Source organism: Drosophila kikkawai, chromosome 2L (assembly GCF_030179895.1).
Source record: "Drosophila kikkawai strain 14028-0561.14 chromosome 2L, DkikHiC1v2, whole genome shotgun sequence".
In the NCBI taxonomy this organism is placed as follows: Eukaryota; Metazoa; Arthropoda; class Insecta; order Diptera; family Drosophilidae; genus Drosophila; species Drosophila kikkawai.
The window spans coordinates 2,515,518-2,528,953 of NC_091728.1; the positions used below are offsets into that span (position 1 = coordinate 2,515,518).

Genomic DNA, 13,436 nt, shown 5'->3' on the forward strand with positions numbered 1-13,436 from the left:
TTTAAATGGATTTTTAAAAAAGAGCACAAAGCAGAAATGACTTGGAAAATATTTTGGAAATTGATTATTACTTTTTAAGCTTATTTATTTTATGTAAAATATATTTTACTAAACCCTATTGATATTTTTTTTATATTTAAAAAATTGTTGTTTGAAAATAAAATTTTAAAAAATTAATAGTCTTTGCTCGTACTTTACAAATACTTTAATATTTCCCAAGCCCTAAAATACTTTATCTAAAATCTCTTCAGCTTACTTCTTTGTCTAAACCCAAGGTGTTTTTATATGTTAATTCATTTCTTTTCTTTTTTTCAAGTTTAACATTATCAAAGCTCTTATATCTGTCTCACTTATTTGCTCTCATCATCATCATCGTCGTCGTCGTTGTCGTATATTGTGCCAAGTTCATTTCGATGCGGGAACTGGAAACTGATATTTCGCGGAAAATGCGGCGGTATGAGCTGTTTGGGGGGAAAATTTCTATGAGTAATCTTAAAGAAAATATAAATATTACGCTCTGGCTGTTGATTTCAATTATGCATTGACTAAGTCTCCCTTATCACTTTGCACACTTTCCAATCGCGGGGATTATCAATGCGAGAGATGGGGATGCACACCTTATCGCAAATCTGAACTTGCTGAATGTCTCGCAACTAGACTCGTTGTTTATGAGGTTTTTTATGTGTATTTAATTTGAAACATGCAGCTTTGATAACCTTTCTAAGTTTTAAGAGCTTGAAATAGTTAATATGATAGAATGAAAATATAATCTATTAAAAGCTGATTGTTTTTTAAGATTTTGCAACTTTAAAAAAATCCTCAAGACCTTATCTTTTGCTTTGTATTTTTGTTTTTAAAGCAAACCTTTAATTCCTTGAATTTTATTTTCTCAGAAATTATATTCAAAACAATTCAAGCTCAGTTCATTTTCAGATTGTGATTATTAAACTTGAATGTTTGTGTCAGGAAAAACCGTTTCGAATGATTCAATGTCAATGTCAGTATATTTACTAAGATACCAGAGCGGTTTAATTTATGTAAATAATCCCAAAAGTAGACCATTTAATTTTGTAAAATATAAAAACAAAAGAAGGGTTTGAATTACAACAAAATCTAGGTTTTGTGTATGACAACTGGAACCACCAAATGTATTTTAATTTTCAGTGAATAAAATCATAAATGATATTAATATAATAAATAACAAAAATATATATATATTTTCTATACATCCTTAATAAATATTCTAAAAGAAACCATATACCATTATCCAGTACATGTCTAAAAAGGTAAAACTTTATTGATTCGTAACAGTATATATTTTTTGGCCGAAGCTTGTTGAACTCTTAAGTTGGCAACTACACCAAATATCACCAGTTTATTGTTCACTATAGCTAGCATTTGGAAAAATATCAGTACAACTTTCTCAATTCAAAAAACGATCAACGATCAGCAATTGCACCTGATTGGCATCTGTATAGATATCCGTATAATCTAGTGTTAAGTGTTGGTGTTAGTGTGATCGAGTGTGTTAGTATATAAAAGTGAGTTTTTCAGTTCAGTTCAGTTCATTAGCCCTATTAAGTGTTGCGTTTTTTTCTGTTTTTTTGATTCTAAGAGAGAGTATTTTTCGGTATTTAGGCACTAAGTGGCATTGGCATTGGCATCGATCACCAGCATCTCGGATATGCCCATGATTTCCTCATAGAAACGCCGATTATCCGCATCCACGGGATGCCAGTCGTGTGGGGCCAGGCACTGTTGCAATCGCTGGCGTCCAGAACCATTGGTTTGGGTCACCTTGTAGACCATGTAGGAGAGGGCCGTCAGGAGGACCAGGCCCTGACTAACCCAAATGAGGACATCGTGGATCTGGTCGCGCCAAAACAAGATGCTCAGTTGGAACTGAAATGGTAAGAAAATTACTTAACTGATTTTTCTATTGATTTTTAATCTCTCGAATCACTTACCAAACACAATCCCAAAAAAATGGGCGTGGCGAAGCGTATAAAGAATATTTTAAAGCTTGAGATCGTTTTGCCGAGCATAAACTGCAAATCGCACTGGAAACGAACGCGGCCATAGACCCAGGTGGTCATCATTAGAAGGACTCCCGATATAAACAACTGGGTGAACATGGCCAGATTGGGCAGCTGGGTCAGCTGACTGAAGCCCAACTGAAAGGGAAATTTTTATAAGTAACTAAAAAATAAATTCTTAAAAAACCAAAACTCACCTGAGTGCAAAAATACACAGACGAGGCTGACAGGCAAAAGACCAGAGAGCCAATAACAAGGATTCTTTTCGAACGCAAAACCTCGAACTCGTCGAATAAGGCAGTCACTACGGACATCATTTGGATGACCTAAAAAAAAAAGAAGAATAAAATTTAAATGATTAATTTATTAATAGTCCAAAAGTAAAGTCTCACCAAGGCACAGAGTTCCGAGAGAAAAATCATTCCAAAGAATAAAAAGGCCCACAGATTGGGTGTTGTACTAAATCGGCCAAAGAAATAGGAGAAGCAGAGATACAGGAACTGCATATGATGCTTTTCATCCACATGCAAGGGGATCATGCCCACATGATCTGGAATATATATTATTACAATTAATTTTAATAATTATTATTACTAAAATGTATTATTATTTGTTTCCAACTCACCCTCAAAGTGATCATGGGCCACATTGCAGCAGAGCAGCCCCATCAATCCTATGGTCACATGCGTGAGACAAACCCAAACGCTCAGTCTCTCGGCATCGCTCCGGAAGCTGTTGTAACTGGCCAGGGTGACGACACTGCCCCAACCGGGTCCCAGGGCCACCCCAGCCATCAGGAAGGCACAACGACTCGTGGCAAACAGACTATTAAAGCTATCCAGTTGGGGCATCAAGTAATAGTTCAAGGTTTCCAGATCAATGCGTTCATGTATAGCGGAATAAAAGAACACAGCCACGAAGAAGGCAAACATCAAAACACAGGCACAGCGCAGGGTCTTGCCAATCTGTAAGAAATATAATATTTTATTATATATATGTACATATATATTTTTTTTAAATACTAATAGTCACTCACAAAAGCCACTGGCTTAAGCAGTAGGCCCAAAACCACCAGCCAAATGGCTAAAACCCCTATGAGCATGGACCAGGATATGGTCATGGGTCCCGAACCCTCGATCGTTGAGGCAATGGTTGACCTAGAAAACAAATAAACTTTTAAAATCAGACTTTAATTTAATTTAATAAAAAACCCACCTAAAGAACTCTACTGTGGAATGAGGATCTATTTGTATGTCCTGTAAATATATCAGAATTATTATTAAATAATCTGTTTATAAATCTAACCAAAACCCACATCCACATCGTAATCCTCATGACGGGAACAATTCTCCGAGTTCCATGTATTATTGCAACTCATCCAGGGCATTGTGGCATGCAGTGAGTTAACGGTATAGATAAGGGGTACCACAGCACCGATGCTATAATATGTGAGAGTGCCCAGATTGAGGAGCAGTATGGCATAGCCGATGCCTGAAAGTATGCCAAAATATATGAGATTATTTAGGTAAATAAATAAGAATTAGATGTTGCTATGTTATATTATAGTAAATGTATATTTATATCTATATTTATGTTTACATTTTCTTACCTTTAAAAATGGGCGCCACACGAAATGCTGATATGGAACCGGAAGACGAGAACTGACCCAGAAATGCTTGGATCAGAAATATGGGCAGGGAGTAAAAGATCATGCCCATCAGGTAGGAGATAATGAAGAATACTAAAAGAGAGAAGAAAAGGTAATTAAAACTTAATTAAATTTATCTATGAATATACCATATTCATCTTAATATTATAAAATACATAAAGAAGAATACTAGCAAGGGTGATAAAAGTTAATTCAAAATGTATTCAATATGTCTATGAACACTTAATATATGTATAATATCTTCATATATGGTATTGATCTGTAATTATTTAAGATAATTTCTATGATATAATATTCGTATTAATTTAATTTTATTTATATAAAGTATTTGACTATATTCAATTATATAAATAAATTATTGTATTAATCATAAGTACAATATAATATCTTAAAAAATCATCACAATAGTCTGACTAATACTAACCCTACCCCTATTATTAATCCATTACTAAGCCTTATAAGATATTGTATACCCTTACAATGATTTATCGTGTCGGCGGTAGCTGTGTGTCATTAACTTGGCTTATCTTAAACATAGAGAACAGTGCAATTATGTAATTAACTAATAACCCGACAATGGCCTGCGATTAAATCTGTTTGAAACCTGTTTTCGACTTGGCTAAAGTTCAGTTTTAGGGAAAGTAGATTTAGTTATATGTTATATATAATAGATATATATATTTTATTTTTGCGATGACGACAACCCTGGGTGCTGCTCACCTTATCGCTCAGGAAAATGGCAAAAAAACTTAAATCCGTCATTAAGGCAGCTGCGATAACCTTTGCTTTAGTTAATTGAAATATATTTGATAAGGAAATGGCAATGGATTCCTTAGTGGAATAACCCTCGCAAATATGAAAACTAAACAAAACAAAACAAAGCAATTGTAGAGGTAACATTGAGACTGTAAACTTTACAGTGTAAAGTATCCCTCATTGAAGTTTTGAAGGTGAAATTATTCAATACGTTTTAGTTTAAAACAAAGCTAGATGAAAAACAAAGCTAAATTTAATTAAATTAGTTTTTTCTTTAAGAAATTTTAAAACCAACTCACACCATCCTCCGTGCAGTAGTCCAAAGGTGCCCAACTCCGAGAAGACCAACGAGCTAAAGGCGTGGGTGCAACTGGCAAAGTAAAAGTCCGCCGACTTGGCCCACTTCCCCCGCAGCTTGTTGTGGCGATAGGGTCGTTCCAGGGTATCATAGGCACTGCCCGATCTTACGGCCATGCTGTGCACCTGTCGATTCCGAACGCGGCGGGCGGCAAAGGCCAAAGTGCCACCTCTTCCACCGCCGGATTCATCAGCCTCCACTGGCTCACCCTCGGTGGGGAATCCCCCTGGACCATTGTCACTGTTTTCGCAGTCACCGAGGAGCATGCAATTGTTGAGCTGCTCACCGCAGATGCCCTTCATGGTATCTGTGGCCAGTTGGGGGGTCAACTATAAAAGCTTGGCCCGTTTGCGTTCCAAGTTCATGCCGTTTGGTTGACGCTTCTGTTTGGCTTTTCTTTCTAGACTCTTTTCTCACAATATTTTCTTGTCTTTTTCTTGACTCTTTTTTTATTTTGGCACTCTGACCCAGTTTCCCGCACAGTTCCAGCTCTTTTCTGGGTCACTTAAAACCGCAAAAGTCACTGAAATCGCCTCTGCCGCAGATTAGCTTTAAAAGCACATTAAATAAAAAATTAACAATAACAAGCGTGTTATTGCCGCTGGCGGATTAATTGAAATCGTGAGACCCGACGCGACACTTCACCCCGGCGGAGTAGTCAACCCAATTACGGATTTCGGCTTGCGGATTCCCAGCTCACGAGAGTTCTCCAGGCGCCAAGCAATCAGCTTCGCAGCTCGGCGGCAAGTGATGCGATGTGGCGGCGATGTGATGCGATGCGATTCGATTCAATGGGGATTGCCGTTCTCGGCAACAAAGTAATAGCAGAGTAACAACAAAGCGCCCAGGCAAATCACGAATTTAATTAAAATATATTCGTCTTTGTACGTCTTTTTTTTTCATGCGTATGTGAGTGAGTGGAGAGTGTGCATCGATTATAGACTGAGTGATACAGTGGGGCAAGGCCTAGCAAAATGTAAGTGAAATAAGGTATAAGTTAAATAATAATATATTACTTATTACTTATTTCATTAATTAATTAATTTATTATTTTATTTTGTCTTTTAAATTATTAATGAAATTTTAGAAATATGTATTTTTGCAAGCGGACATGGCTAGATCGAATCGGCTGTTGATGCTGGTCAGAAATAAATCCTTTACTAAAAATTGTAATGAAAAATAAAAAATAAATTAATTAATAAAAAAAATATTCAAAATAACTTATAAGTCATTCTATAAATAAAGTTAAAAAAAAAATAATAAGGAAATCTTAAGCAATCATAACAAAAACGATATTTTTTTAGACCCAAATTCTAATATCTAAAACCAATGTCCAATAACATTTTTGCTTAGCCATTCTGAGGTTGATGCCGCTGCAAATAGCCCATACCTAACCCAAGCTATATTATCAGTAAAGCCAAACAAAGAAAGATTCCAACTGATGGGAAAAAAAACAAGACCAAAGGAAGTCCATTTAAAATAAAAACAAAGAGGAATGCCATCGAACAGAATCGGAATCGGAATATAAAAACAATGCAGCGGCCAGTTCGGGGAAGGTAAAGAAATGGATGAACGGGGGCAATGGACAGCTGATGTGCGCTCTCTCTTCTCTCTCTCTTTTCACGCCGGTGGTCCAACAGAGCGTATACTTGACATTGCTCATACGTCCGAGTGGCTCTCTTTGCGCGCTCTCTCTCTTTCGGAAATATTTCAACAAGTAAGGCGGAGAGGTGGAGGGGAGGGTAAACCTGTGCAAAAATCAGCTGTTTTTTGTTTTGAACCTCCCCCTTCGGAATTGTGTAATTCGAGTGAAATTCGCCAGTTTTCAGTTTTATCCCTCACTTTTACACTAATGTTTACGATGACGTCGATAATTTGGTGTGGCTCCGTTTTATGAGTAAAAATGAGTAAATTAGCGAGTGCACCGAATGCGGCGAACGTGTCCAATTAGTCGAATCGAAATGTTTACAAACAAACACTCAAGTGTGCGCAATAAATTTGCAAAAAAAAAGAGAGAAACAAAATAGAAATGGAATTGGAAATGGCCAAGAAGAAAGCACACACAAATATATAGGAGGGGTACGATGGGGTTTAACTTAAGAAATTAATTTTAAAAAGGTGGAAGTGGGTTTTAAAATGTGGAAATTTCATTATAAAATATTTATTTATTTTTATTACTTTAACTATAAATTGTAGGGAAGATTAAGGGTCTATTTAAGAAACAGAAAAACTAATTTGCTTAAATTATGACTTTAAAAACGTTTTTTTAATGTAAATATTTCTGTAGGACGTTATTTTTCTGGTTTTACACATTTTTAAATATTATTTCAAATCATTTAAAGTAGGCCCTATTTTAATATAAAATTTTAATAAATGGTAAAGTTTTTCTCCCAAAATTCCAAATAATCCATATATAAGCTACTATTCCAATCCAAAATTCCATATAAACAACCAAATATTATGGCCAATATTTTCTCTCCCTGTGCATAAACATTTTGTGTTTGTTTGTGAGCAAAAAAACGCAAAAAGTTGGCGTCTCAAGTGTTGGCCAAGTCCGTGTGGGCAGTACCAAAGCCCTCCCCCCGCAATGCCACCACTTATCCGCCCAAGCCAAGTACGTATTTATATATATACATATATGTATAATTGGCGATATTGGCGTCGCTCCTTATCATCATCATCCACTGGACGTAATCTGGGGAATCTGGCGACTCACATTTCCATTGCACTGGCAATGAATGCACTTTACTCTTTTCCTCGCCAAAGGCGACACTTTTCGCAATCACGCACGAAACTCCTGCTAACATATATTCGACGCGGCGACAACAAATTTCGATCTGAACCCGAATCGGGGAAACGGGGCGGAGGGGAATCGGTGGCAACTTCGGGACTGCGACTGCGACGCACGTTGTCGGCGGCGCGTCTGCCAGCGAGCGACTGAAAACTGAAGAGCAAAAAACTCAGCCAGATAGTCGCCGAATGTCAGACACTGCTGCGAATGCGAAATTTTGCTGCTGTTTGCTGCTGTTGCTGATGCAGCTGTTGTTACTGCAGATGTTGCTGTTGCTGCTGTGCTTGTTACTGTTGCTGTTTTTTTGGTGTAATTGCTGCTGTCTCTTATCGCTGGTTTCCTGCTCTTTGGGGGAAATGCTAAAAAAAGAGTGACAGCAAAAAAGAAAGAGCGAGCTTTAGGCAAGAGTACGCTTTAAATGCTCTACAGGTAAAGTGACTCACTGAAAAGGTAAGGAAATTTAATAAATTAAAACTAATTATCAATTATTACATAAATTATCAATAAATTTAACTTTAAGTTCGATTTTATAAGGTTAAAAAGCTGTATAAAATTGTATTCTAAATTAAATTTGTGGAGAATCATAGAAGGAATTTATATATGTAGTGTGCGCTGCAAAATATGTCCGTTTTCAAATAACCTGTGTAACAAACACTGGCTACATATTCAGTATTCAAATCGAACTTCTACGACCAAGTCATGGGCTCACCACCCAGCGGGGACAAAAAATATATTAAAAAACAGTTTGCTCAACATGTCTCAGCTTTCTTACTTGCTTTTGTTTTGATTTAAAAGGTTTTATTTAATTTTTATTTTTAATTAATTTAATTTTTATTAATTCAAAATTCACCACAAAAACCATATCCCTAAGATCACTATTATCAATGGCAGCATCACAGTTGGATTTAATTTTTGTCTCTTTCCTATGTGCGCAGATTTTCGACCTTCGGAGCATCGAAAACTGCTGAGTTAAATCCATAACATCCGGATTATCCAAAGGTATCATCACCTTTCTTGGTGGATCCGGATCAAGTATAACTAATTCTATTTCTTTCTCCCAGGGGTCATCAGTATACATGTTCGTCCAGAACCTCTCCAAATCGATTGGACTATATGCCACATCAAGAGCTTCAATACACAGCTTGTAGTGTTTCCATGGGGCATAGGGAACATTGGGATCCATAATGATGGACACTACCATTGTGCTTCGCTTCACAATACCCATGGGAGGGAGGGTCGTCAAGGAACAAGCCTGGTGGTGTATTGGTTGTTAGTCTAAAAGCCACCAGGTTGTTATCGCTGGAGTTTCTGAGCTCCAGAGGCTTTTGCAAATCGTATTCGTTGGAGAGGTCAAAGACGGGCTTTACAGAGAGTACATCCAGCAATGCCATTTCGAGATTCAAGGAAAATTTAAATAACATAATACAAACTAAGATTACAGTCTGCTACACGAGACAGCTTCAAATCAAAAAATATTTATATATTTTTATAGTAACAATATATATTTTAATATGCTTTAAACTTATTTTTCATTTCTAAATATTTCCAATATATATCTTAAAAGTAAAGTAGCCACACATTAAGTTGTTATAAACCTCCTTAAGACGCTGCAATTTCGTTGTTGACCCCACAACTTGTCTGAGATTTTCTCTTTTTCATTGCTTTTGTTGTTGTTGTTACCGGTCAATTACCGGCTATTGCCAAAAACGAAGCCCAGTAGGAAATTTCTAGCCATTTTTCGAGCCGGGCCACCAAGTAAGGAGTGACTGTCGACACGATTGACGGTTGACTCTTTGGCCGCCGGCGTACAATAAATCAATGCAGTTGCTGGTTCACTGCTGCTGATTCAATCTCCAGGAGTTACACAGAGAAAACATAAACTAAAGCTATGGAAATTATAAAAATATATTTGATTATTGTAAAACAAGAAATAATTCACAGAAAATTACACAGAAAATCCATTGTAACTGTGGAAATAAAAAATGTTAAATTCTAGTTATAATAACTATTTTTTGTAGTGCCTTTTCTATAAGCTGAACTGTGTGAAAGAGCTCAGAAGGTGTACTGTTATTGATACACTCTGACGCATTTCATTCAGCGGCCAAAGCCAAATGCGGCAACAAACGCGAAAACATGAAAAACAAGCGCGAGACTCTGTAAACCGCAGCTGGGATTGTTGGTGGCGTAAGGGGGGCGCTTGGCGGGGCGTGGAAAGTCACGCAACAGTTGGGCTCTACTGTAGTTATAGTAAGCAAAAAAAGAAAAACATAGGGAAAAACAAGTGTGTGAGCCAAGGGAGTGGCTGATCCACTTTGATTTGTGTGATTTGCGGCTGCATTTTGCATTTCGAACGCCGCTGGCGACCGTGCGCATGCGCATGAACTTGACATTTCAGCTCTCGATTCAATTGCGTCGCTCTAATATTTTTATATATAGATTTACACACATTTGCGACAATTTCAGTCAATGAATCAATCAAATGTATTCGAAGGCGTAACGCTGAGATAATAGTTTCCGAGCCAACGGTCTTTGTATACTAATTGACTCTGGTCACTGGGGAATTTATCACCAATTGGGTTTTATTTTATACTCAGCCATCAGAGCTGTGTGTAATTTGAACTCGTTTTAGTTGCAATTATGTGTAGTCAATTGATCTATTAGTTGGAGAGAAACAAGTTCAAACTGACAAAGTCCAGTGAGTTTATTTTCAAGGAGAGTAGTTAGCTACGATTTAAGTGTACATTTCTAGGAAGAAACACGTTTATTGATCAATTTATGCGTGATTTATTAATTTATTTGATTTGTTATTTAATAAATTTAAATCTCTACTAATTCTCTTTGAAAATCATCTCTTCAATAACTACTCATCCCTAAATCTGCATGTATTTATACAATTCTTGAACTAAATCTGTACAATATTTTTAAATAAAATGTTATTAAAAGAAAAAAAATTCCTGTTACTTTCAATATATATATATACAAAATTAGAAATGAAAAATATGTTTTAAAGATATTAAAATATATATTTCGGCTTTATATATAAATATTTTTTGATTTGAAGCTGTCCCAGTAAGCAGACTGTAATCGTACATTCGTATTGTGTTATTTAAATTTTCCTTGAATCTCGAAATGGCATTGCTAGATGTACTCTCCGTAAAGCCCGTCTTTGACTTCTCCAACGAATACGATTTGCAAAAGCCTCTGGAGCTCAGAAACTCTAGTGATAACAACCTGGTGGCTTTTAGGCTAACAACCAATACGCCACCAGGCTTGTTCCTTGAGGACCCTCCCAAGGAGATTGCTGAGCAAAGCACAATGGTTGTATCCATCATTATGGATACCAATGTTCCCTATGCCCCATGGGAACACTACAAGCTGTGTATTGAAGCTCTTGATGTGGCATATAGTCCAATCGATTTTGGAGAACCTCTCCTTAGTTAAATAAATAAATAATAAAAATAATAAAATAAAATATATATATAGTTAGTAAAATTAGTAAATTAATAATAAATAAATAACGAATAATTTTAGATAATAAGAATACGAATTGTTAGACTAAATAATAATTTTTTCTTGACTAGTGCAATAACTATAAGCTAATAACTTGTCGCACTAGGATAAAAACAAAATAAATGAAAAAAATGAAAAATAAAAAAATGACCTGTTCGTAGGAGTTCGATTTGAATACTGAATATATAGCCAGTGTTTGTTACACAGGTTATTTGAAAACTGACATATTTTGCAGTGCACACTACATATATCGATTCGTTTTATGATTCTTAACAAATTTTATTTAGAATAAAATGTATTTCTATATATAGACTATTAGATTATTATTATTATTAACCTTATACAAAAAACAGATTTTCGGATTGAATTTAATGCATTATTGGCTTAGTTATAGATTTTTAAGAATTTTTTACTCAGCTATCATTTGCCAATCTTAACGCTCCTCCCCATAATTCCTCCAAATAAAACCCCTTTAAATTTTATTAACATTTTCTTTATTTGCAAAATGTTCCAACATTTCCTCGTCGGCAATGCTCTTGGCACTTCCTTCGAAGGAAAGTTCAATGCTGATAGGTTTTCTTCTCACAGGAAAGCTTGGAAAATGTATGCTAAATAAATAGGTAAGCGAGAGAAGGAGTGCTCGGTTCGAAAGGGAATTTTGGTGGCTGTGGAAGTAGCTCCTGTTCAGGTGCTAGGTGCGAGTACCCTGTCTATATATAGGACTATATATACAATGTATTTACAAAGCAGTGGTGTAGGCGATGGCAGTTTCCAAAGGGCAGCGGCAGGGGTCCGATCAGTTCAGGTGTGGATTCAGATTCAGAATCCTCCTTACAGAGTTCCGGGGGCAGGAGCAGCGTTGATGGAAGCCACCGACTGGATGTGTCCGGCCAGAGGAGCGGTGTGGATGGCTCCGCGGGTCTGGGCAGTGTAGACGCCCTCATGGGCAACGGGAGCCACAACCACGGCGGGAGCATGAGCAGCAGCCACCACAGCGGGGGCATGAGCGGCAGCCACCACAGCGGGGGCATGGACAGCTGCCGGAGGCCAAGAAGCCACGGAGACGGCGGCGGGCCAGTGGGCAGCGGGAACAGCCCAGGGGGAGGCCACCACAGCGGGTCCAGAGACGGCGGTGTAGGACAGACCATGTCCGGCCACTTGCGACAGCAGAGGGATCACGGAGGACTGGACGCCCATGGCCAGGGCCAGGGTGAGGACAATAGCGACGGCGAACTGAAGAAGGCAAAAAATAAAAATTAATTATTTCTTAATTTTTTAAATATAAAATAGAGTTTAAAATCCAAAGAGTTTTTCCAGAATATCGTATTTTCTTGCAGAATAAATTCTTTAACTTTTTTAATTGTTTCTTTAGACTTTATAATGTTATAATAAAAGGATCAGGCTTTATCCTTGTAAGCTAACTCACTTTCATGATGCTTGGAGGTGGATTTTTTGGGTTGGCGCTCTTGTTGAACTCTTGTTCTGAACTGATTTGTTAACGTTGCTGGCGGCCAGCTTTATACCCCGATGCTGAGCTGACCACATCAGCTCTGGCAACGACTGACGTCGGAGGAGGGTTCATGAAAGTGAGAGTTCACACACCATGACACCGCCCTGACACTGCTCCGCATGCATATATGATCAGCGCTAATGACATGCCTCGATTCTGGACGGATCGGATTCGATTGGACTCGGGTTTGTATTGAGATCTAACGGCAGTAAGATATCTCATGGTTGTCGCGTTAACGAACTAGTTCTACACATGCCTTTATTTTTTTATTAACAATTAAAACAATGTAGAAACTATAAAAGGTATATTTATGACTAGGAAACTTGGAGCAAAGGGGTTTTATTTTTATCTTTAAATGAATAAAAATTGATAAACTTCTCTTATTTAATATTTTTAAAATAAAAATCAGCATTTCAGTTAATTTATTTAATTATATTCTATAAAAATAATCTATATTCTTGAGAAATATTTAACAAAACCCACCAAGAACTAGCTCTTGGCTGACTTGCGAACTTGCCTTGTCCCAGAAATGCATTCTTGTTGAGTGCCACATGTGGTTTCTACCCTGGGAAACCTACAGAACTATCCAACTATCTCAACTATCTCAAGTGTCTCGGCCAAGTGAGTGGCCCAACCCACTTTTAAGCTGCAGTTCCGGTAAGTTGCATTTTCACTCCATCACACCGCCACTTTAATTACTTAATTGTTGTTTGTGTTCGATTAGCATTTTCAGTGTTCAGAGTATATATAAATATATGATTTATAACACGAAACCAATTATGGATCGATCGATATCCTGTATAAGG

At 37.0% G+C, this 13,436-nt stretch overlaps 2 protein-coding genes and 1 long non-coding RNA gene across 6 annotated transcripts; 1 reads left to right on the plus strand and 2 right to left on the minus strand.

Moving 5' to 3' along the window:
• Positions 1 to 1,191: 1,191 nt before the first annotated feature.
• Positions 1,192 to 7,796, minus strand: LOC108079682 (sodium- and chloride-dependent GABA transporter 1). 3 transcript variants are annotated; one of them, XM_017174085.3, is made up of 11 exons: positions 7,536 to 7,796; positions 4,761 to 5,368; positions 3,646 to 3,777; positions 3,352 to 3,527; positions 3,252 to 3,292; positions 3,073 to 3,193; positions 2,662 to 3,001; positions 2,429 to 2,586; positions 2,234 to 2,362; positions 1,968 to 2,174; positions 1,192 to 1,902 (listed from the first exon to the last, which is right to left on the minus strand). In XM_017174085.3, exons 2-11 carry the CDS (start codon positions 5,119 to 5,121, stop codon positions 1,642 to 1,644), a joined length of 1,926 nt encoding a protein of 641 aa, XP_017029574.1. In that variant the 5' UTR covers positions 5,122 to 5,368; positions 7,536 to 7,796; the 3' UTR covers positions 1,192 to 1,641. The 3 variants fall into 3 exon arrangements, with proteins under 3 accessions (XP_017029574.1, XP_017029575.1, XP_017029576.1); XM_017174086.3 differs by having other exon boundaries at positions 4,761 to 5,785; XM_017174087.3 differs by lacking the exon at positions 7,536 to 7,796 and adding an exon at positions 7,454 to 7,470.
• A 432-nt stretch (positions 7,797 to 8,228) lies between these two features.
• Positions 8,229 to 9,131, plus strand: LOC138929680 (uncharacterized). Of its 2 annotated transcripts, XR_011445920.1 has the most exons (3): positions 8,259 to 8,405; positions 8,482 to 8,609; positions 8,672 to 9,131. It is a non-coding gene; the product is annotated as an uncharacterized lncRNA (long non-coding RNA). The 2 variants fall into 2 exon arrangements; XR_011445919.1 differs by having other exon boundaries at positions 8,229 to 8,609.
• Positions 9,132 to 11,597: 2,466 nt separating this feature from the next.
• On the minus strand, positions 11,598 to 12,690 carry Acp1 (Adult cuticle protein 1). Its single transcript, XM_017173938.2, has 2 exons — positions 12,547 to 12,690; positions 11,598 to 12,353 (listed from the first exon to the last, which is right to left on the minus strand). Exons 1-2 carry the CDS (start codon positions 12,550 to 12,552, stop codon positions 11,952 to 11,954), a joined length of 408 nt encoding a protein of 135 aa, XP_017029427.1. The 5' UTR covers positions 12,553 to 12,690; the 3' UTR covers positions 11,598 to 11,951.
• Between the last annotated feature and the right edge of the window lie 746 nt (positions 12,691 to 13,436).

Excerpts from the sequence above, each read along its gene's own strand:
- LOC108079682 (XM_017174085.3), bottom strand. The coding sequence starts at position 5,121 with ATGAAGGGCATCTGCGGTGAGCAGCTCAACAATTGCATGCTCCTCGGT. Across the intron at positions 3,194-3,251 it reads TCCACAGTAGAGTTCTTTAG|GTCAACCATTGCCTCAACGA; the intron begins GTGGGTTTTTTA and ends TTTGTTTTCTAG. Across the intron at positions 1,903-1,967 it reads TTTTTTTGGGATTGTGTTTG|TTCCAACTGAGCATCTTGTT; the intron begins GTAAGTGATTCG and ends TTACCATTTCAG.